This window comes from Vombatus ursinus, unplaced genomic scaffold (assembly GCF_900497805.2).
Source record: "Vombatus ursinus unplaced genomic scaffold, bare-nosed wombat genome assembly UNPS02009835.1, whole genome shotgun sequence".
NCBI lineage: Eukaryota > Metazoa > Chordata > Mammalia > Diprotodontia > Vombatidae > Vombatus > Vombatus ursinus.
Window position 1 is genome coordinate 18,265,068 of NW_020949613.1, and position 25,640 is coordinate 18,290,707.

Below are 25,640 nucleotides of genomic sequence, written 5' to 3' on the forward strand. Positions count from 1 at the left end.
AGCTAGGGAAGGTCACATACAGTCATTGCCTAGGGGTAAAATGACAGGAAATCCTCCAACCCCCTGGAAAGCTGCAATAGGAGATGTATTACAGCCAGCACTGGAAATATGAACACATTTTCCCATAGGGACACTACTTAAAGTGATAGTTTGCTTCACAGTGAATACTGTTAATGCAGTCCTATACTTCGGACAGTACAGATTAAATGGGATTTGAGGCTGTCCTGGATTCCTAATAGCATTGTTTCTTTGAGAAAAGGCATCCAAGTGTCAAACAGCCAACATACAAATTACCTTTGGGAGCACAGCTTGTTCATAAATCAGAGGCTGCCTCTAATTTCACACATAAAGATCAAATAAACATTTTCATATTATATACAGTATATCAAATAAAACAAAAAGTCCTACAAAATAGACATTATTTCAATAATTTGAATCCACTTTGATGGCAATGTTTAAATGCCCAGGAATGATAATTTACTTTTGAAGATAAGTACATGCAGTCATAACTAAAAATCCTTGCACCTAAGTTGGAAAGTAGGGGAACACCCCCCCTCAGAGGAAGAGGTATAACCCCAGGAGACAAAGGGGAAGAAGTTGTCCCCAGAGTACCATGAAGTTTCTATGCTCTTCTTTCTGGAGGGTGGGGATGGAGGGTATGAGCAGAAGGGGAATGTGAAAAGAGGAAACTTGCCTTGGGAAATTACTGAAAACACTGAGAGTGGGACAAGTAGGAGAATAAGAAACACACATAAACACACTCACACAGACATCATTACGCACTATTCGTAAAAGGGACTTACATGATTATGAAATTCAGGACAATGATACACATCATTTGAATCAGATGCATGGTAGTACAAATGCTGACTTGTGAATGCTTTATTTCTCTCTGTCTTGTGAAACATGGACCACCGACACTCTGACATTTGATTAATTTTAAAAATTATCACTGTGGCAAAATCTGCCTGATTTTTGCCACTTTCCTCCCAAATCAGTGTAGATGCCTGCTTTGGAGAAAAGAGAAACAGAAGTTGAACCTCTGTTTTGAACTTAACAAAATCAGAGAATTCTTCCTCCCTGCAGGACGAGTAAATCACACCTTCAGTTGTCATTGATTTCACCTCTCTTTGTGTGTTTATGAATTAATAAATTATAGTATTTTCTTGTGCTAAATAACATTGATTAGACCCCACAGGGGACTAATTGATTTTTGTTTACAAAAAGAACCAATATATTGAGTTTTAGGAAATGTGCAACCTCAGACGCCATAATGGATTTTATTTGTGGGTCTAATTTTAAGGATTCCTAATATTGAAATGTGTACTCATCCTAATGCTTGTTTACATCTTCTGCCCACCAGAATGGCTCCTAGGCCTAGATTCATATGAGGAAGAATACATGAAACCATAGCTAATCTTCTCCCTCTACATATTGAAACAGCATAAAATAATCACTGTAGTCATGAGCCAGGAATAACAATAATAATAGCTAGTATTTCTATAGTGCTTTAAAGTTTCTAAAAACTTTACATTTATTATTTCATTTTATCCTCACAACAACCCTGGGATATGGGTGCTATTATTAACTTCATTTTAGAGAAGAGGAAAATGAGTAGAGGTTAAATGACTTGTTCAAGATCACACACATAATTAGTATCTGAGGTCAGAGTTGACTCAGGTCTTTTTGCTGCGAGGTCCAGCCCTCTCGATGACAAGAAAACCAATCTCCCATCAAAGTCTTAGCCTCATATCTTCACTTTCCTAAGCAGCATAGGATGTCTTTCCTTAGTAGTGACTGTTAAACTGTAGCAAGACCTCCCAACCTTCTTTGGAGAAGTAGGAGATGATATATGTACTGTCAAACTCAGTTCATGTTTTGATTAGTGGGGAATAAGCATTTATATAGCACTTTTCAGGCACTGTTCTAAGCACTCTGCAAATATCATCACATTTGATCCTCATGACCCTGGGATATAGGTGCTATCATTATCCTCACTGTACAGTTGAGAAAAGTGAGTCAGACACCATGAGGCCCAGGACTCTGTCCACTGTGATTAAATATCCAAAAAGATAGACTTTATCTCTGGTTTGACTCTAAACAGATGAAATTTGATGGAGGAAAATTTTCACATTTTTGTCTTACACTTGGGTTACAGAAATCTACTTCACCAATGCAAGATGGAAGAGGTTTAACAGCATTTTTGCCTAAAGAAGATCTTGTAGTTTTAGTGGACTGCAAGATCAAAACAAGTCAACCATGTTTTATGGGCAGCCAAAAAGAAGATGATCTTGGGCTGCATTAAGAAGCAGAAATTATAAGAACAAGATTTGAGCCCTATAATACTTTGCTTTTGTCAGACCAGAAGGAGTGATTTATCTGTTGTAGTAGAGCTTCTTTGGGAGGCATAGGATGGATGGTCCATAGCCCACAAGGTTCCTTTCAACTTTGAAATTTCATGACTTCCTGGTTCTGTGAGCCAAGTCAGTTAACAGATAACCTTAGAAAGGGAGAAAAAAGAAATTTACATGATAAAATTACATGATAACTTTGTGGCATATTTGGACAAAATAGCAAGTTGTACATAGTACATTTACAGTTTCATGTGTAATCATCATTTTTCATTGTACTGTGTTACAGGAATGCTTGTTTTGTTCCATAAATTGAAAATAAAATAAATTTTAAAAAAGAAAATAAAAAGACCAACATAAAAAGAGTAGACATTTCAGCTCACAAATTAAATAGTTAAAATAATCTGAGATTTAAAAAAAAAGTTGGTTAATATGCAATATACCACTGTCGTTATTTAATGGGTTAGGATGATCAGTACAGTCACTGTTGAGTTCCAAATGGTAGCACTATCAGATGCAATGGAATTTATTATTAGGTCATCTTACAGATACCTTTAAGCAGCAGCAGAGAGGGTGGAGGTTGCCAATAAAAATTAATATGATGCAAAGATATTGCTTAGCATCATTATGAAGAACTAGCCTGTGGCATTTAGAACTAATTGATGGTGTAATCAGTGATACAGAGTTGTGTGAATTCAGAAAGATTTTGATCTTGGTTAACTTATGCTGTCACCAAACCTGTTCGAAAAATTTTCTTATCTTAAACAAACCAGAACCACAACATTTGTGATTTCCATTTCTCTTTTTTGTTTAAAGGGAAGGCGAGGGAAAACAGGACCCCCTGGAAAACCAGGACCACCGGGACCTCCTGTAAGTAAATAGTAGTGTCTATGGCTTTTAAAAAGTGTTTGTTTATGGTGTTTTAATATTATTTTTATCTACTTTTAACATCAACACTCCTGATACATACTCATGTACCCAGTAACCCCTTCCTCTTCAGAAGTGTTGGATTCAGACCCAAGTTGCTAATGTCCCTCAGTACCATCCCTAATGCAGCTGCTTAGCTGTTCCACTCAGACTCTGTGGGGAGTGGTGATTTGGGGAGAGAGGAGGGTAGATCCTATACCTCCTGTACTCCAAAAGCATCCTGGATGTCAAAAAGCATGCTGCCCCCCAGAGGTGACTATTTCAGGATTCCAAAGAGAGAGGCCCTGGTCTGTCCCTGTTCGATTCTGATTTTCTCACTGTCCTAAATGACTCACCTGTGATAAATAAAGACACTGTCCATTCTGTGTGACTCTTGACTATGTTCTCTCATAAATTTGACATAGGAAGTCTACCCACTGTACTGGAGTCCTTTCTCGCTCTCTCCTGACATCCAGAGAATACCACTGGATCCCTCTAGCTGTCTATCTGTCATCCCTAGTCCTTGCCGTATGACCAGCCTATCCTCTGTTCCCCTCATTCATTTCCTGGATGACATCTTTTCCTCAGGGTTCTTTAAGACATTCTGGTAAAATACAAGCTTCCTGAGAGCAGGGACCATTATCTCTCTTTTTGTTTGTATCCCTAGTGTTTAGTAGGCATTTTGTAAATACTTGTATTGAACAGACCATGGAGAGACTATTGAGTGCCTAGAACTTCAGATCTGGAAAAGATAGCATAAATGTCACTAAAGAGAAAGAGAAGGGAATGAGCATTTATGTAACACCTACTATGCTCTGGGTACTATGTTAAGCACTTTACAAATGTTTTTTCACTTGACATTTATGAATTAGGAAACAGAAGCACATTTATGGATTAGCAAACTGAGGCACAGAGAGGTTGTGACCACTGTCACACATAGCTAGTTAGTGACAGAAATGGGATTGGAGCCCAGGTCTGGCTTCCAGCCCAGCCACTCTTTCTAATACACTGATTTGGCCACTAAGCTTACTACCCAAAGGGCCACTTAGATTTTGTGCAAATGCACTGAGTAGGATAAGTCACAGCTGATCCATTTATTTCTGCCACTCTGGCCATCCAAGCGGATAGCCACTTTATTGATTTAACTATGGCAATTAGCCCAAAAAGAATGGATTGAGCATCCTGGGATGCAGTCTTTCAGAGACTGCATTGTTGGCTTTTATTGCGATTTTTTTGGCAAGATGAAGAACATGAATTGGAATTTCCAATTATTGTCTTGTGGTTTAAAGGAGAGAAGCTGGTGCGTGCTAACAGGGCAGATTAGACTTTCACATAGTTTACCAAATGTATGAGGCTGTGTTTAAGAGAGGATAATGATTATCTCAGAGGAGGAATTCAAATGATGAAGGCCTTTGTGATTGAGCTTGCCAACTGTCTGAGTAGCGTAAAGGATTAAACCTCATTCTGGAATGAGTACTTGACTATAGATCAAATAAGTTTACTGAAGAATTAAAAAGATTAAGAAATGCATAACTATATGAAAGGATTTACATCTTTGAATGCTAGAGGTTTTTAACTTAAAGGCAAAGGTGTATGTATGATTGGGCAGTGAAAGGGCAAAGAATGAAAGATTGGCATTGTTTTACTTAAAGTATGTGATTCAGAATGTAAACCCAGACATAGGTCTGATGCACTATGTTCATTAAACCTTGAAATGCACACCATTTAGAAGAAAAATTGGTTATCTGTCATAGAATTTTTTTAATGTAATGATACCCAATTTGCTGGATTACAGTAAACAGAAAAATCCATACAAAAAGGAAAAGATTCTTTGAATCAGAGGTTAAATTTTGGTAAGAAGCTAGAGGAAAAATATGGCTATATTGGCTGTCAGCTAGTTCAGTGTTTATTTTTTCTGCCTCTTGGACAAATATGCGTCTGCTTAAACTACTTCTACAAACTAACATTTTATATGTCTTTTGTTTTTAATAGAATGTCTCCATTATGGCCTGAATTGATTAAATATGGATAAGGAGCTGTGCAAAATGGAATCAACCCATGTTTTATTGCTTTTGTCTTTACATTCTTAGAGAGTATGGGCAAGAATGGTTTTGAGAAAGAATATGAAGCTATTGGCTCCCTAATATAACTCAGATTTTCATAGTGCTTTAAGGTAAACAAAAGACTTTCCTACCAACAGCCTGGTATGGTAGGTAGTATAACTACGTTATCCCTATTTTACAGATGAGGAAAATCAGGCTCTGAATCCTAGTGATTTGCCCAAGATCACATGGTTGATAAGTAGTGAAGTTGGTATTTGAATTTCAAGACTTCCAGGTCTAGGTCTTTGCACCACACTGTGCTGCCTCTCACTAATACAACATCATGAAAACAAATAAAAGAATTTGTTGTAGCGATCTATTTTCTAGTGTCCCAAATAGGACCTCCCGTAAGGTAGGAGTACTTAGCCTTTTTGTGTGTCATAGACCCCTTTGGCAGTCTGTTGAAATTTATGAACCCCTTCTCAGAAAAATGATTTCAAATACATACAACAAAATACAGATTGTCCCAATGAAATGAAACTTTAATAGCTTAAAACTGTACTAAGACTTTTTGGGATACCTGATTTATAGAATTACAAAGGAAATCAACTACATTGAATAAAATTAAATAAAATATGTATCCATGTATGTATATATGCATGTATATATATATACACACACATGCATACCTAGCCACATTTATAGATCCGATAAAATCTACCAGCAGACTCTTTGAAGGGGTCCATGGATCCCAGGTTAAGAACCTCTGCCCAAAAGGAAATAGTGTTTCCTTCCCTGTGGTTTACACAAAAAGAAATTTCTTCAACTTACATGCATATTAAGGTCTTGCTCAGGATAATCACTTAAAGAAACTTGGCACAGAAACAGAACCCTAAGTTCGTTGCTGTTTTCATTACATTTACTTTAGTACTTCAGAGATCCATGACTTCATCAGTGGGGGTATTTCCTTCACTATCCAAGCAGATTGCAAGGCCTCCACTGTAGATACTTTAATACTGCTGTGGCTGAAAGATAATTCTTCACTTTTTGACCAATTACCTGGTAATGAGCCTTTCTAACCTTGGTGGAACTTTAGACAGACAAATTCTGTAATATGCTTAGTCTTTTAGGATGTTTTTTATTTGTATCCCCACCATCACCCTGCCCTCAATAGAATGTAAACTCCTTAAAGGCAAGGGCTATTTCATTTTTACCTTTGTACATCCCATGCCTACAGGACCTGGCACATAATGCCAGAGTCCTAGTACATATTTGTTAAGTTGGTAGTACTTGTCAGACTGAGTACTCTACAACCATAGCAGAATACAGACTCAGAGAATTTACAGATGGAAGAGAACCATGGCCATCCAATCCAACCCAAACCCAAAATGTTCCTTCAGAATATACTTGACAAGTGGTCATCTACCCTCTGCTTAAAGACCTCCAAAAATAATGATAGTTAGCATTTATGTAGTTTTTTCAAGGTTTGCAAAGTGCTTTACAAATATCTCATCTGATCCTCAACAGCCACCCTGTGAAGGAGGTGCTATTAGTTTGCTATTATTTTAATTCAGGTCTCCTGGTCAAGAGCTCAATTCACTATACCACCTAGATGCCAAGGAAGAGCAAGTAGGACACCATAAGACCTTTGAGTCTATGTAATATGAGGATAGTCTAAAGGAATTGGGGATGCTTAGCCCAGAGAAAAGAAGCTTCATAGAAATCATGATAGCAATCCTCAAATATCTGAAGGACTATCACATAGAGTAGGCATTATTCATTTGGTATCCAGAGAACAGAGTTGGGAACAATGAGAGACAATTGCAAAGAGAAATATTTTGGATTGATGTCCTAACAATTATAGTTATCCAAAAGCAGGATGGCCTGTCTAAAGAGTTGATGTGTTCCCTCTTTTTGGCAGCTATGTGACACAGTGGATTGAACACTGGAATCTGAGTTAGGCAGATGAGAGTTCAAATCTAGTCTCAGAGACTTACTAGCTGAGTGATCTTGGGCAAGTCACTTAATCTGTGCCTCAGTTTCCTCATCTGTAAAATGGGGGATAATAATAGTACCTTTCTCTCAAGGTCGTGGTAAGGAGAAAATGAGATCATATTTGTAAAGTACATCACAAACCTTAAAGTCCTATATAAATGCAAGCTAATATTATTTTTAATTTTTATATGATACTATTATGTTATGTATTATTATGTATTATACTGTATTATTATATTATATATTATACATACTTACACATTATACTTCTTTAATAATAATTACTATTATTACATGTATACTATCTAGCTTACCAATATCCCTCTTAAACTATGGTTCCCAGAAGTGAACACCTTAGCTATCAAGAAGGCCCTGATACAGAGGGTTGTTCTTAATTTTATTATTGAATTAATTTGAGTATCAATAGGATTTTCCTTGGGACCATATTTGCATATCATTTCTATAAGACCTAACAATTATATCTTTATTTTTATCAGTTTTTTTTCTTTTTTTTCTCTCTTCTTCTCTCCCTCCCTCCAACTGTTAATTTATTGGTATGAAACTCCCAATGAGGAAAGCCCCTCTACCAATGCAGATTAATGATTGTTCAGCAGCTTGTGGTTTCAAAGAGTCGTTCACAGCGTGAAAGGCTAAGTAACTTGCCCAGGGTCACAAAGTCAGTATACGTCAAATCCTTTGTACGGCAAAAGACTTGAACCAGGTCTTTCTGATTCCAAGCTTTCTATCCCCTGCTTTATCTTGTCTCTCGTTCAAAATGTTGTTAGCCTTCAATTTTTTATCTATTTTTTTTCTTCTCAGTAGCTTTTCATAGACCTGTGCTAAGCCCCAATCTATAGCACAATGGAGTTTACAGAGAAAGGGACGAAGTGGTAGCTACCAGCAAAAATCTCCATCACAAAATTTCTGCACTCATTTCCCAATGGAGAGACCCCTACTGATGATAGAAAAATATGTGCTATCCCTCTTTGTGGGCTTGCAATATAGAAATAATAAGGCATATAGAATGAGTAAGGCTTATTTTGTCAAATACAAATATATATATATATACATATATATACATATATTGTGCCATGTGGAAAGGAAAAATAACAAGCAAATACTTAATTATGGACCTCCCTGAGAACATGGGTAAAGGGGATAGGGATAGAATTTATGATTTCATTGATATAGGAATCCATGTAAAGAAATTCCCTTAGACCATTCCAGGTTGCATCTTCCCTGGACCTTATAGTGTTAGAGAGCTTTTTAGATTAAGATTAAAGTAACCTGCCCAGAGTCACACAGCCAGCATGTACCACAGGCAGAACTTGTATACACATCTTCTTGGCATTAAGCTGACATTAAATGACAGTTTTCTATCCTCTATGCTATGCTGCCTCTTGGGGGAAAGATATATGGAGATTAAATATCAAGAAATTGAAATATAAACATATTACAGAGATATTTAAAAAGTATCTGATCCTCCAAGCTTTGAAACAAAATTCTGAAAAAGGGTCTTTTTTTCCACTGTGGGTCATTCTAGTGCACTGGAAATAACAAAAAGAAAATTAGTCCTGGCATATGAATCCTTTCTCTCTCTGACCTTAAGCAAACTGGTCTCCTTTTAAATATTACAGGTAGTCTCTGGGAGAAGCATTGTTTTTGTTTAGGATGCCAGATAAAGATGAAGAGTTAATTTAAAAGGAAAAGCCTTTTATAGTATAGAAAGCCCTAGAGAATAAAGTAGTTCTATCCTTTCAAGTGTGATTATTTTTACTCAAATCAAATTCAGCATTGTTTCCTTTCATACTTAAGAAATACCAGTATCAGAACAATATTTCTCAAGTTGGAATACTTTGCAGAGGGTCATTTCCTACAAATCCTCTTTTAGATGGTTTTGATTTCTTCTGAAATAAGTTCCATAAAGAAACTGCTGTGTTGGAGCAAAAGACTTATTGGATATATAGTGACTGGTCTGGACTTATTAATTGAATTGTCTTTATGTTAGTAACATGGTAAAATGAATAGAGCTCTGACTTGGGAGCCAGGAAGATCTGAGTTCAGGGCCTACCTCTGACACATACTGGCTATGTGACCTGACCCTAGGCAAGTCATTTAAACTCTTAGCCCTTAGTCAACTCTAAAGTCACAGGAGTTTTTAACTTTGGTTTCATGAAGTTTATATAGATAGGTAGATAGCTAGATAGATGAAATGTATATACATGTATATGTTTTTATATAATTGGTTTCTTTTGTAATCCTATGCATTTTATCTTATGCATTTAAAAACATTAGTCTGAGAAGAGATTCATAGGTTTTACCAGATTGCTAAAGGTGTCTGCGACACAGAAAAGATTAAGCATCCCTGCCCTAAGAGTACAATTTGCAGAAAAGGTATGGACCTTCATTTGAGAGAGGAAGTTTGCACATCTGAGAATTGGCTGTCAAAGTTCAGTTCCCTACATCAGTTTTCCAAGATGACATTCTACTCATCACTCCTCCACAGACTGTCACCTCAAAAAGCATTTTTTCTATTCATCCAAGAAAAAACAGTTGAAATTTCTACCCCTGTTATGGTTAATAAAACCTTAGTTAGAAATAACACTTATAAAATGAGAGTATTTTGCTTTCCATGTAGCTAAGAATTACCAGAAAAGTCTTATTTTCATCTTGATGGTTGACTTCACACTGATACTTCTTCATTCAGTATGTGTGTGATCTCATCCCGATAGTATAGGATGTAATCCATCCAAACTTTCTCATCCCATGAGACTCTGGTCCATTGCCTCCCATAAAACAGCTAGCTAGGCTGGCCTTTGGAGAGCTGGCAGAGTCTGCTGCTGAGACTATCTGAAGCTTCTCCATGAAGGGAGAATCTAGCAGAGTTTGCCCTCTGCTGGCTTATGTTACAGGTACCTAAGGTCATCTTTAAGGCATGAATCAGAATAGGACCTTGTGGAAAATGTTTTTGTCACAAATATTTCTAAAATGTAGTAATAATCTTTTTCTGTCTTATTAATCAGGGCCAGATATACATGTAGAAACCAAAGAGCCTCCTGCCTGACCCCCCAAATATCTCTCTCATCTGATTGATATGACCTGAAATTTTTTTTAATGGACAACAAAGCTTTTTCATCCAATAATGACAGGTGTATTGAAATGCAAATCAATCAAAAAGCATTGAGTAAGAATCTACTATATGCTAGGCACTGTGCTAGGAAGATACAAAGGCAAAAATAAAATAGTCCCTGTCTTGGAGGAATTTATATTCTACTGAAAAAGATAACATGCATTACTAGGTATAGAAAAAAAAAAGAGAAATGTAAGTTAATTTGAAGGATGAAGGCACTAGCAACTGGGTAGATAAGGAACGGCTTTCTATAGAACGTGGTACTTGAGCTATCTTGAAGTAAACCACAGGTTGTAAAAAGTAGAGGTTCCTACTTCCCTCCCCCTCCCTAAGAAATGGCAACATTGGGTTTAATTTTCACTAAAGTGTAAATGACTATTTCCAGGTTCCTCTTTCAGACGTGGTGTTTATAGACTGTGAACATAGGGCACTGAAAACTGAGAGGGAAGGGAGGGGACATCATGGGAACTAGGAAGGGTTCAGAAAAAAGGAGCTTGGCAGTACCAAAGAAAAATTTTGTCTACTTCACCAGTTTGCCTTCTACCAGCTTTTGTTTCTAAGTGTGGAATTCTGAGCTTAATTGAATCTTTCTTTGATGATTCAGGATGTTGCGGTGCCTCTAGGTCATTGTTCTGAGCATCAGTTCTAATTGTGCAGCATTGCAGCTGTCAGAGATTGAGCTGAGTCAGCCCTGATCTCCTAGAAATTAATTTTAGTGTAATCCCTGATATTAGCTTATTTTCTTGGGATTTGCCTTCTCCTTTGCTTCCCTCCACCCCCTCAAAACCTCATTTGCGGTTTAAAAATTGTGTCTAATGAGAGTATTTGGGTTTTTTTCCTCCAGATATCTTTCAGGGAAGCCACTCATAGAATAATACAAACACAGAAGCCTGTTCTACCCATGCACAGAGATAAGCAAAGTCTTGAGCAATAAATAGGTGATTACAACATTTAGATTCAATTACTTAGTGATAATTTTTTCCCCTCCTGTTTATAGCTTACTCCCACTCACATGTTGCTTGGTTACTTATCTAAACATTTTTTTTCCTGCCAGGTTTGGTTAATTTTAGTTTTATGGTGTTTTCATTCTCAGATAGATACTACTACATTACCGGCCCCCTGGCCACATCATTGGAAACAGTTCATGAAATTAGGTGTGTTTAATTTGGAAAAGAGAAAACCTTCAAGAGATACAAAAGCTATCTTCAGATATTTGAGAGTCTGTCATTGGGAGGAGGGATTTGGATTTGTTTTAAATGCTGCTGAAGAAAACAAGTTAGGACTGGAAGGGTGGTGGTTGCAAGGAAGTAGTTTTGAGAATTTCCTGACCATCAGAGCTGTCCAACAGGAAATGGGTTGTAAGACAGAATGGAAAGGATGAGATATCAGGGACACTGTAGAGGAGACTTCTCTACTGGATGGGAGATTGGACTTATCACTTCCAGTCTATTTCAGCTCTCTGATTCAATGTTCCAAATAGAGCACTGCTCTCCATATTTTACTTAAAAGTCTTACAATATGTGTTTCGATTATCCAAGTAGCCACATGATTTGGGGAGAAGGAAAAAGGAAGAGATGGACAGAAAGACAGACAGCTAGACACAGAGACAGACATGGAGAAAGAAAGACACAGAGAGAGACAGGCACAAGGACACAGAGAGACAGAGACAGAAAGGAGAGATAGGAGGAAAGAGGAGTGAGATGGGATGAAAGAGAGAAGGTGTGGGGGAAAGAAAGAAAGAATTTCTTTTAAACTAATGAGGCTTTGTTTAAAATTTAGAAAGCCTAAGTTTATTTCAAAACATTCTCATTTTCGGTTGCTTTATAAAAACTGAGGAAAATAGCTAGAAATATAGAGGGGGGAGGCACACAGGAAAATTCATCTAATGAGCCATTACAGATATCCATATGAGCTCACCCATTTGACATTCTCCTTTGCCTTTCATTCATCACTACTGTTTTTTTTTTTTTAAAAAAGGGCATTTATTAAAAAGCCACATTAATTTTAAAACGTGTTATTATTTCTTCCTGATACTGGGCTCTTGATATCCTTCCCTTTCTTCCTGGCATTGTTTTTGTGCATTGTTCAATTAGTGTAATATGAGAGCCGAGCAGTGTTCTCAGATTTGTCACAATTTAGTGCATGTTGATTTATGCGGAAAACGAGAAGCCAAAAAAATCAGAAATGTAAGACAGCAGTACCCTCTAGTGGTGGATAATTCACTACCTGCTCTTTTCATTTTGGGCCTGTTCTAATAATTAGCAAATTTTTCCTTACATTGACCCAAAATCTATCCCATCCTTCATTACACGGAAGTTATTGGTATTGGTGAAAAGTTTTCAATATATGAGCCTTGAACATAAATCTTATATTTTGTAATTTATCTTCTTCCTTTTATGCTGTTTTCTACTTAGCAAATATCCTATGTGAACTTCTATTTGTGAATAAAGTAGAGATATTTCAACCATTTTTACCGTCTTACTAGATGGTAAAAATCCTTCCTTGAAATGAAATTCTTACTTCATGGGACTATTAAACAACTATCTACTGAAAAAATACCTTCTAAGATCAGTGTATGTCAATTGAGTAGGTACTTTTTCTCACAAATAGCATGTCTTTTTCTAAAAATTATTGGCAAGTGAGCACATACAATGTAACATAGCAAACCCTCTTTATGAGATTACAAATATTCCTTCTTTGATCAAGCTTTCGTGTTTTGGCTTTAAATTTCACATAGAAGAACCTCTTTCAGATTCAAAATATTGGTAGTTAAATTTCTGTGAACATGAGATTTAATTAGATTGTGTCTATCCACTCAGCGACTACATGACTTTGAGCAAGTCATTTAACCCCTCTGGGCCTCAGTTTCCACATCCATGAAATGAAGGCATTTGACTAGATGATCTCTAAGGTCCTTTCCAACACTAATGTTCTATGAATAGTCCCCAAAGTGAAAACAGCAGATTCTAGTTCTTAAGACATTCAAAGCACATTCAATTTCAGCCTTGATTGAACCCACTGGTCAACATCTATTTCATTTTAAATGGAGGATTCAGCCACATGAAACACAGACTGTCTTTTCCCCTCTGATGTGAATCCTGGTGCTTACAGCCCGACTAGCTAGTAACTAGAAATGATTGATAGGTATAACATTACACAGAGATAGCTGGTGCAGTTGGCTCTTTGTATGTGGAATTGAGAGTGGTAAAGGTAGCTCATATATATGTATTTGTATATATGTATACATATAGACATATATGTATGTATATATTCCTTTACAGTAGATAGATAGGTAGATAGATAGATAGATGATAGGTGGATAGATAGATGATAGAGAGAGAAAGAGAGAGAGAGAGAGAGAGAGAGAGAGAGAGAGAGAGAGAGAGAGAGATTCTATTACAAAAAAACTTGCCACACAAGCAAAACAACCTTGGGAGGCATAGAGCAAATGATATTATTCCTACCTTATAGAGGAGGAAAGTAAGGTTAAATGACTTACCAGGGTCTCACAGCTAATAAGTATAAAAACTGGGACACAACCAGTCTTCAAATTCTACTCAATTACAGTACTTAAGATTTATTTCCCCATTCCATCTGCTGTTTCTATACCTGTTTTCTCAATGCCCTCAGAGCCTAGGTAGATGGAATTAAATGAATGCTTTCGGCATGTATCAGCGTTCACCTAAAAATGTGTCATTGGGTTTATTAGACAAATAGACACTCACAAAGCATTTTGAGCAAAGATTTTGGTTTGTTGTTAGTTCAAATATTCTGTATGTGGAAAGATATTTGTATTTTAATGTAGTTTACAGGTCATTGTAAAGGTAATATAATGTGGTTTCTAGAAACTTTGAACAGACCAAAAATTTGTGGTTGTGAGGGATTACATCTTGCCTATCAACAAGAGACCTCAGTGATGTCATCTCTCTCTATTACATGACCACAAACTATATGTGGTAGTTTTTTATTTAATTTAATTTCAGGAAAAACTAAACAGTTATTTAAATCAAAATAAATAGTAACAGTACATTGTCATATAAACAAGAGAACTATTTCATATTAAAAAGCACATTAAGATCTATAAAATTAAAATCTCATCAGTTAATCATTCTGCCTGCCACTTGTCCCTACAAGGGTCACAGGTCAAGAAAGAACAGCTGTTGGTAACATTGCTAAAATTCCCATGTCACCTTATGGAGTACACAAGTACTGAAACATGCCATAGGAGGCAGCTGAGGATATCAATCTCATTTAATTTATTAGAAACTTGTGCTTGGCTTTAGTTTCTGATCAAATTTATTTGGTGTATTATTAGCCATTTCTTAACTTCCTGGGTAGTTGAGGGGCTTTAGGGTATGTATACAAGTAGGTATGAGTTTGACCTTGCTCGTTTCCAGGTATTTTTGTTTTTACTTTTCCTTTTGGAGCTGCATCTTACTACTCTTTTTTTTTTTTTTGGCTGGGCAATGGGGTTAAGTGACTTGCCCAGGGTCACATAGCTAGTAAGTGTGAAGTGTTTGGTCTGAGGCCGGATTTGAACTCAGGTCCTCCCGACTTCAGGGCCAGTGCTCTATCGACTGCGCCACCTAGCTGCCCCCCATCTTTACTCTTGAGCTTCCTTGGTGATAACTGAGATACTGAAGGCTCTCATCACTAGCTCCATGTGACTCTCATATTCTCATTGATTTTGGAATCATAGACTTAACGTTGGAAGGGACAAGATAGTAGATCCAGAGAAAAAAAACAGTCTCAGAACCGATCTAGACCAAATCCTCTATTTGACAAATGAGGAATCTAAAACCCAGGCAGTTAAATTACTTAACTAAATTCACACAGGTAATAAGTGTCAGAGGCAGGCTTTGAACCCAAGTCCTTTGACTCTGGAATTCTTGCCACTCTACCATGCTGATTTGGTCATTACCTAGCTCACTCCATTTTATAGATTAGGGACTGAGGCACAGAGAAATTAATGGACTTACCTAAAATCACACAGGTTGTAAATGGTAGAACCAGGATTTGAGCTATGCAGACCACAATTTACAGGTACTAAATAACATGGCAAAGCTAGGTTGTGAACCCAGGGTTTCTGACCCTACACCCAGAGCTCTTAGATCAGATTTATAATTGAAAGTGACCTCAGATATGCTCTAGTTCAACCCTTCTATTTGACACATAAGAAAAATGGAAGGCCAAAGAGATTAAATTATTTTCCTAAAGTCACACAAGGAATAAGCAATGGAACCAAGGCAAGGTCCTTAGATTCCAACTCTGTTGACTGCCTTTGTGGTGGGTAATCACTAAAGGAGTTGGTGAATTTAGCTTTCATTGGACTTTGAGAAGGTATTCAGAAAAGATATACACTCTGTATGTGGAAATGAGATGAGATGACATCACTGAGGTCTCTTGTTGACAGGAAAAATGCAATCCCTCACAACTACAAATTTTTGGTCTGTTCAAAGTTTCTAGAAACCACATTATATTATATTACCATCACAATGACCTGTAAACTCCATTAAAATACAAATATCTTTCCACATACAGAAAAATACACATTTGTATAGTGATTTCAAAGCTCTTGAGCTAAATAACATTTCTGTAAATTAGACAGGGCTTGGATTATTATCCCCATCTTGCCTAGATAAAAGTTAAGGGACTTGGCCAAGGTGATAAAGTTAGTAAATGACAAAATCTTAGTCCAGTGCTTACTGCATTGAGATGGAAGGCTTCGGAAGCAGAATAAATAGCAAGAGCAACCATGTGATTACAGAAATGGCTATTCTCTTTGAATCATCCATCAGAGTGGAAAAGTAAGAGGAATCATGACTGAAAAACAAGGACCATCCTGTGTGACTAACACTAGGGTAAATGTGGTTGTTCTTGATCCTGAAGCTCAGTGACCGATTTTTCTTCATTGGACCGTTGCTTAAATATCTTTTTTTTTTCATTTTTTCAGGACAAATCTGTTTTGTTGTTTCATTTCATTTTTTTTAAATTAATGAGAATTTATTTTCTCTCCTCCCTATGCCCCATCTAATTTAGAAGAAAATATATTTGAAACAGATATATTTTGTCAATCAAAACAATTTCCTATAATTTCTACATTCATTTTTCATCTTGAATCTGTCACCTTTTGGTAAGGAGGTGGATAGCATCAATTATCACCAATCTCTTAATCCAGGTTAAAAATTAGTAAATATTTTTTTTTAAACCTCCCTGAATATATCCTTCAGGCCTGAAGTTCTTATCTTGGATCCATGACTGATGGATGGATAGATACATACATACATACATACATACATACATACACACACACATACATGGATACATACATGAATACAGAAGTAGATGGATGTATTCCAATTATTGTTTTCTTTTGTAATCTATTTTATTTTATTCATTTAAAAACATTCTGAGGTTTTTAGGCTTTACCAGACTGCCAAAGGGGTCCAAGACATAAAAGGGGTTCCGAATTCCTGATTTAGGACCTTAGGTATTGTTGCTTTTGGCCAATTGCTGCTAATTAAATTCACCTTTAGGAAAACCTAAAGATTAAGAAACCCCTGAAGCTAGAATCAAAAGTGAAGAATGCAGAGACAGGTTGCAAATAGGGTCAAACCACCACCACCACCAGCTCTCCACCCCCTACCCCAATCCCTAGCAACAGGTCAGCCTGCCCCCCAGCTATTCAAATCCCATATATGCTTTTAGATTCTTACCATTCAGGCTTTATGTCTGTGCCACCAGACTAGTTATCTTAAGTAGCCAGCAGTTCGCCTTGGAAATCTCATTTCCTCCGCCTCAGGAAATGTTGTCATTTTACCAACATTCAGAAAGAGAATGAATGTTATCAGTTAATTACAGTAAACAGAAAATCAAAGCATGGATAAGTGGGGGCTGCCAGCCTGGGCCCTGTCCTGCAGAGAACTTTCTTGGTTGACATATTGGAAGATGCCTCAAATTGAAGATGGGAGGCTGGGAACAGTGAGCCCCCACTGTTTATTTTGGTCATTGCTGGTCTTTTCGTACATCACTGGATGCAAATAATTTGTTTCACACATCCCCATTCTTGCTCCTTTTCATACCCCTGTTGCTTTTATCACCTTCTGTTAGGTCAATAAAGCTACCTCTGTGGTGTGGCAAAGCACTCTGGAGATCCCTGCTGTTTTTTTATATGACAGGAAGCTGACAAATAATATTTTTCTGTTTGCAGGACATACTGTGGCATGGATGAATCCGAAACATTTTATAGCTGGATAGGCAAACAGGCAGCATTTTTTTAAGGTGATTTTTATCAACCCCTCCTACTGAGAAAACCATTCAAAAATGTTCCACAGCCACCATATCAATTATGTCCAAAGGTCTAACACAGATGAGATAGATTTGTTTCATGGTGTCCCAGAGATGATGGGAGCCCTTTGCAAATGGCTGCATCTCTTCTGTTTGGGGGAGGGATGGAGTGTTAAACCAAATGAGCTTCATATCATAATTTAGAAAATCTGTTTTTTTTTAAATGGATTAATTATCCACACTGAATGTATTTACTTTTACACTCCCCTCCTCCCACTCTTGTTCTAAAATGACATGTGAAACCAGGGACTGTGCAATGCTGGAAAACAATAAGATTGCATATTCAGTATTTTGCTTATTCATACAACCATAAACTGTCCATGCTTGAGTTCCCTCAATTACACAGCTCAATATGCAGGCCAAAAACAGACAAGCCCAGCTCAAGTGAATACTTCACCGGTATGCACAGAGGAACAAGTTTGAAAAATGTCCAGAGTGGCAGATGTATAAAAGCCTGGTTCAAGAGACAGGGACTGCCTTTGCTGCCATCCTTCACCTGCTTATTTCACTGCTTCTGAACTTTTGAACTGGGATGCTAGCAGTTTTTTAGACTGAGAGGCTTTAAGGCTACAGATCTTTCTAAAGTACTGTACAGGTATGTGTCAATAGGGAAGAGAAGGTGACAGTGAGCAAAACATATCAGGTGGCATTGAGGTATCAGAACATCCAGGATTTGGAAAGGATTCAAACAAGGCCAACAGCCTATAACAGAACTGTCGTTTAATTTTTTGAAGTCCCCATAAAATATCTTGAACCATGCTTGAAAATCAGTTGTGAATGTATGATCTTAAATACATGTAATCCCCAGTAGTGGGGCGGGTGGTTTTTACCTCCACTACACACGAGTCCAAAGGTAATATAATAGTAATACTTTTGTTGTTCAGTTTTTTCAGTCGTGTCTGACTCTTTGTGACCCCATTTGAGATTTTCTTGAGAAAGATACTAGAGTGGTTTTGCCATCCCTTCTACAACATATTTTACAGATGAGGAAACTGAGGCAAATAGGGTTAAGTGACTTGCCCAGGGTCACACAGCCAGAAAGTATCTGAAGCTGGATTTGAACTCAGATATTCCTGAATCTAAGCCCAGTGCTCTATCCTCTGTACCACCTAGTTGCCTCCTAGCATCCCCTCTGCTACTTGTCTACTTTGCCTAGCAATAGTACTACTTCCTTAGCACATAGTAGGCACTAATAGTGGATGTTGATTGTCTTTCTGCCATTCTTTTTTCCCAAACTTTCATCTTTTATCTCTTTAATCTTTCTCATCCCCATTTTTTAGTTGTCAGATCCTGCTGTTTCTACTTTCTGAACATCTGTTGCATGCCCCCTTCTCATCTGTGATATAGCCCCCACTTCAGGGCAGGTCCTCATCTGCTTACACCTGGACCATTGCAATAACCCGCCTGTTGCTCTTTCTGTGATCAAGCTGCTCCCCCACCCCCACTCAGTTGTCAAACTCATCTTCCTAAAAGGCAGTGCTGACCATGTCAACTCTACTCTTTCCCCAAAACTCCAGCAGCCCCCCTACTCCCTCACAGCATCAAACACAAAATCCTCTGTTTCTCTTTTCAAGCTTTTCATGACCTGGCCCCTTTCCAATCTTATCACACCTTAGTCCACTTCTTGTATTCTCTGATCCACTGACACTGGCATCCATCTCCTGGCTTCCCTGGCTTCCCTGGCTTCCTTCAAATCCTAGCTAAAAGGGGCAGCTAGGTGGTGCAGTGGATAGAGCACCAGCCTTAAAGTCAGGAGGACCTGAGTTCAAATCTGGCCTCAGACCAAACACTTGACACTTACTAGCTGTGTGACCCTGGGCAAGTCACTTAACCCCAATTGCCAAATTTAAAAAAAAAAAATTTTAAATCTTATCTGAAGTCCTACCTTCTTCAAGAAGCTATTCCCAGTCCTTCATAATCTTAATGAATTCTCTCTAGGAGTATCCCAAATTTATCCTGTATATATAACTGTTTGCATGTTGTCTCTCCCATTAGACCTTGACCTCCTTGAAGGCCGGAATTGGTTTGGAGGTTGTTGTTGTTGTTTGCCTTTCTTTGTATCCTCCATGTTTAGCACAGTGCCTGGCACCTAGTCAGTGCTTAATACATGCTAGCTGGCCAACTGACTGTCCCTCTCACCACTTCCTGCAAGCCTGAAGGATGTGGGCATCCCATTAGATGTTTGAACTTTGGAAGTTGGTTAAAATATTGATTGATATTGCTGGGAATGATGTCCCAGCCCCCCATTCAAATACACCCCCATTACTCTCCATTCTTCTGACTTCTAATATTCCCATGTCCTTCATCCTTTCCTCCTCCATATTGATTTTTAATTTTCTTCTCTCATACCATATTTCAGCCTTTTCCATATTTCTAATGGAATTTAAACTCCTTGAGGGCAAGGCCTGTTTTTTGTTTTTGTTTTTGTTTTTGTCTTTGTATCCTCAGAATATATTTTGTGGTTGTTGTCCAGTCATGTCTGACTCTTCATGACCTCGTTTTGTGGTTTTCTTGGCAAAGATACTGGAGTGGTTTTCCATTTCCTTCAACAGCTCATTTTACAGATGAGGAAACTGAAGCAAACAGGGTCAAGTGATTTGCCTAGGGTCACACAGCTAGGAAGTGTCTGAAGCTGGATTTGGATTTAGGTTTTCCTGACTCCAGGTCCAATGCTGTATCCATTCTGCCACCTAATTGCCCCATCGTAAGGTCTTAATAAAGAGCTTGCTGAATTGAACTGAATGCTTCCATGTGGTGATATTTTCTTACTCTTCCTCACCTCAACTTGAGTAACTTTCTTAGTTTTTTTCCCTCTTCTTAACAAGTCCCTAACCTGGAGCAATTTGTCCAGACTCGGTGTCCAACTCTTTCCAAATAGCTCTTTGTGCTCTATCCTGCCCTGCCATGGTCCCTGATACTCCAACAAAACTGAACTCAGAATTATATCCTCTGGCCGCTTTGTGGTTCTCACCCTGCTTGACCCCTCTGCTCATTTCAGCATTGCTAATGACCTCCTTATCCTTTTCTATCATGGATGTCAAGGGCCTAATCCTCTGTCCCAGTTCTCTTCTTAGGGCTAGCATTATTCTTTCAGTTCTCTGGTGTCTTTTCATTCCTCCCACTAATTGTGGGATCACCCAGGATTTGGTCCTAGGCCCACTGTTTTTAAGCCAAGAGTTGAAGTGTAACTGATACCAGTTCCAATTCTGTGATTAGTTTGTGTAAAAAGATCATTCTCATTTCTCTCCCTGACAATTCTCACTTTATCTAACCCCTTGCATAGGATCATAGGATGATAGATCTAGTTCTTTCTCACTGAAATACCCACTTAGATGTGGACATGGTTATATAACATGTGCAGAGATATTCAGCATCGGCAAATGGCCTCCATTAGCCTCAGGACCCTCTAAATATTGATTATTCAACGTAAACTAAAATATAAGAAAATGGCCACATAGGGACAGAGTGAACTTTTAGTTTAATGGTTGTGCTCTAACTTATTGATAACCTATATTAAACAGGGGCTATAACATTTTTCACCTTGTATTTTCCTAAGGAATGACATAGTTCCTAGCACATAGTAGGAGCTTAAAGAAGGGAATAAGCATTCATTTCTGTTGAGTTATTGAATTCAACTTTGATTAAAATGATTTTGCTAATCACTTTAATTATTATGCTTCTTTTTGATTGTCTACTTCCTTAGCCTAGAAGAGGATTTCTTAATGTTGTTTGTGTCCTGGATCCCTTTGGCAATCTGGTGAGGCCTATGGACCCCTTCTTGGAATAATGCATAAAATAAAATGTAAACCAATTATATTGAAATACAGTAATCAAAATATGTGTATTTTTAGAAGTAAGTTTACGGATCCCACATTAAGAATCCCTGGGCTAGAACAACTCCCTCACATTACTGTACTTACTAAGAAAGTAGTGAATTTTTGTTGCTTTGCTTTACTTTTGTTCTCAAATTATACCTTTTTTTCTATGCAGCAGGAAGGAAACAAGCATTTATTAAGTGCCTACAATGTGAATGGCACTGTGCTAAGGGCTTTATAAATACTATCTCATTTACAGCTAAGGAAACTGAGGCAGGTGGAAGTTAAATGATTTGTCCAGGGTCACACAGCTAAGAAGAGTCTGAGGTTAGACTTGAACTCAGGTCCTCTTGAATCTAGACCCTACCCTCCAACCCCCAATAATAATAAACAGGGATAATCAGGAGATCCTTATGCCATCCCAGAAAAGATGTCCTGATCACCTCTGCTGCATCTAAAAAAGGCAACCCGTTTTCTTAAAGCTTAACTTGTGGCAAAAGAAAAGAGAAAACAAGAGAATAGTAAAGTAGTAATAATAACACAATATTAATAATATTTTACAAATATTATCTCATTTGATCCTTCCAACAACCCTGGGTGGTAGATGCTATTATTATCCCCATTTTACAGTTGAGGAAACTGAGATTAAGTGACTTGCCCAGGGTCACACAGCTAGTAAGCATCTGAGGGCACAGCTGAACTCAGGTCTTCCTAACTCTAGGCCCACCATACTATATCACCTAGCTGCCCAAGTAGGAAAAGTTTCTCACCTGTACTTCCAGCTTCTCATTTTGATACCCTGCTCCTCCCTTCCCAGTTCCTCCTCTTTCACTATTTCCTCTCCTCTTTCCTTCAGATATAATTAAGTTCCTTCATTCTCTGTCCTTCCTTTCCCTACCAAGTCCTTCTCTTAAGGAGGCCATCCACTTACTTAATCAGAGTATAAATTAGATTTTGATGAGCCTTAAGATATGCTTCCTACATATATTTGCATTTTAGTAGTAGATGTATGCTTTTCCAAAAGATGATTATTGACTCTCTAATTGTGGAATCTTAGATGTCCACAAATGAGATTAAAAATTTCTTAGATTGGCACTATGCTAAATGCTAAGTACAGTGCCAAACACCTTACATCTCACCATATTCCTTTCAATAAAATTCAACAGATATTTACTAAACATCTAACACGGGCAATTAAGAGATCATTGTCAACCTCAGAGAGAGAAGTTGTAATACAGTGGTAGGATCTGGAGTCAGATTACAAGGGGGTTAGTGGATGATAAGGAAGTGGAGACACTGAGTGTAAATCAGGGCATCACAGAATGTCATATTTAAAGGGATCTCAGTGGCCATGTTCAAAGAATAATCTTTTACCAACATATGTGACAAATGGTCATCAAGCTTTTAATTCACATATTGTTGTTGTGCAATCATGTCTGATTCTTCATGACTCCATTTGGGTTTTCTTGGCAAAGATACTGGAATGGTTTTCCATTTCTTTCTCCAGTTCATTTCACAGATGAGGAAATTGAGACAAACAAGGTTAAATGACTTGCGCAGGGTCACACAGCTAGTAAGTGTCTGAGGTCAGAGTTGAACTCAAATCTTCCTTACTCCAGGTGCATTGTTCTAGCCACTGCGCCTCCTAGTGGCCCCTATATTTTAATAGGGGAAAACAAACAAACAAACAAAAAAAAAAAGGGAACTGGCATCCAAAGAAGGATATCAGGTCTGGGAAACTGCAGAAATTGTTAGTGGAGTTATAGGGTAGTTGATAGTTGGTACCAAGACCTTTCAGTGGGATTTCCAGAACAAGAGGTGAGATGGTAAGGGCATAGCGCTGCACTTTGTTATGGGGTCTGGATTTAAGCTCTCACGTATAAGCTTTCACAACTCAGTTCAGTATGACCTAGAGCAAAGTTCCAAAGCTAAGTGGCATGAGTCTTCAAGGGCACAGTTTCTAGAAGCAACACTGTAGGTGCAGCCTCAGCACTATAAAGCAATAACAGAGCCAATGGGCCCCTGATGTCTTTTCCTCCATGATAACCAGGTGCTGATACACGTGTTAAGTATCGGGCTTTCCATGCAGGAAGGCAAATGATGTGGTCAAAAGAACAGTACTAGACTATCGACTGACCATTTGATCTTGGACAAGGCATTCAAACTTCTCTGACTCTCAATTTCTTCACATATACATATCTGGTAGCAATACTTACTTTGCCTACCTCACCAGGCTGAGTGGAAGAAGCGATGTCTCAGCACTGTTAGGGCTGACGCCTCACAAATAGACCTCCCGGGCGTATGCCCAGCGGGTTGGTGGGATCATGACCTACCCCTGTAGCCCTATGGATCGCTTGGAGCAGACTTTAGCAATAAAAGCCACAAAGCTCATGATTACACCAATGATAAAGCCAACTGCACTAAGCCCTATCCATTCACCTTTGGGTAGATGTGATTTTTCTTAGGGGCATATCTGACTTTTCCCTATTCATTTCCCTATTCAGTAAGTTCCAGTGACTCACTGTAGCTTCTAGTATAAAACAAAAATTCAACTGTTTAACATTTAAAAGCTCAGGTAACCTGGCTCCAACCTACTGTTCCAGCATCGTCAAAATGTTTTTATTCCCTTTCCTACAATCCAGCTAAATTATCCTTCTTGCTTTTCTCACGCAGGGTATTGCCTCGTATTTACCCTTGCACTAGTAATCCCCAATGCCTAGACTCCACTTTCTCTTTCCCTCTTACCTCTTAGAATCCCTTACTTCAAGATTCAGCTCAAGCAGGACTTTATATAAGAAGCCCTTACAGATTTACCCAGCTGCCAATGCCCTCTGTCCCTAACCTACCTTGTATTTGTTTTATTTATATTCTGTTTCTCCTCAGGGTGTTAGAGCTAGCCATGTGCGAACATTTCAAATAATAATGATAATAATGATAGCTAACATTTGTTGTTCAGTCCTTTCAGTTGTAGCTGACTCTTCGTGACCCCATTTGGGGATTTCTTGACAAAAATACTGGAGTAGTTTACCATTTCCTTCTCCAGATCATTTTGCAAATGAGGAACTGAGGCAAACAGGGTTAAGTGACTTGCCTAGGGTCCCATAGCTAATATGTTTCTAAAGTCATATTTGAACTCAGGATGATGAATCTTCCTGACTTCATGCCCAGCGCTCTATCTACGATGTCATCTAGCTGCCCCAACTAACATTTATATAGCACAATTATCTCATTTGATCCTTAAAACAACCTCGAGAAGTAACTGGGGGGTAATAACCCCCATTTTATAGATGAAGAAACTGAGACAGAGGTTACATGACTTCTCCAGAGTCATACAGCTACTAAGTGTCTGAGGCCAGATTTGGTCTAAGGTCTTCCTGACTCCAGCCCCAGTGCTCTATCCATTGTGCAACACAGCTGCCTCACCTTGGAAATGTGCAAACTGCTACAAATCAGGAATTAATTTATCTTTTCTATTGATTTTCTAGAATTAAGAAAGTGATGGAGAAAAATGTTAATAATGCATATTAAACTAAAAAATTTGGCACTCATTTTTCCCTGGAGAGCGGTTGTTGAATGTTTACCAGCATATATCCCTGATCTACTTATATAGGTTTATGTTGTCTGCCAGGATAAAGGTGCCTGAGAATAAGCAAGGGTCCATTTTTGTCTTTGTATCGCCAGGGTCTAGCACAGTGCTGGGCACATAGTAGGTGCTTGGTAGTTGATTAAATTGGTCCCACCTGTTGCTGATTATCAGCTCCACATGTCTGGCTACCTGAATTCTCTGGGATTATATGTTAGATTAACACTGAGCCTAGACTGGGATTGCTATTTGATCTGTCAGGCAGGACCACAGGCACCTGCAGCTGTTAATGATTAATCCCCTTCTTCTGCGTGTACCAGCGCAAGTGCGCGCGCGCGCACACACACACACACACACACACACACACACACACACACACATATAAACACCTACACACCTCTCTGCCACTGCCACTGCCACTGCCGCCACCACCACCATTTCCCTGCCCAGGATCAGGGTCAGGAATTTTAG

The 25,640-nt window shown here is 38.2% G+C and overlaps 1 protein-coding gene across 1 annotated transcript in view; it reads left to right on the forward strand.

The window, feature by feature from the left end:
- Positions 1-25,640, forward strand: part of COL19A1 (collagen type XIX alpha 1 chain) — a 394,072-nt gene that overhangs the window by 227,339 nt on the left and 141,093 nt on the right. Inside the window, exon 15 of the mRNA XM_027852948.1 lies at positions 3,168-3,221. Coding sequence (XP_027708749.1) covers positions 3,168-3,221 — 54 coding nt within the window. The remainder of the gene's footprint in view (positions 1-3,167; positions 3,222-25,640) is intronic.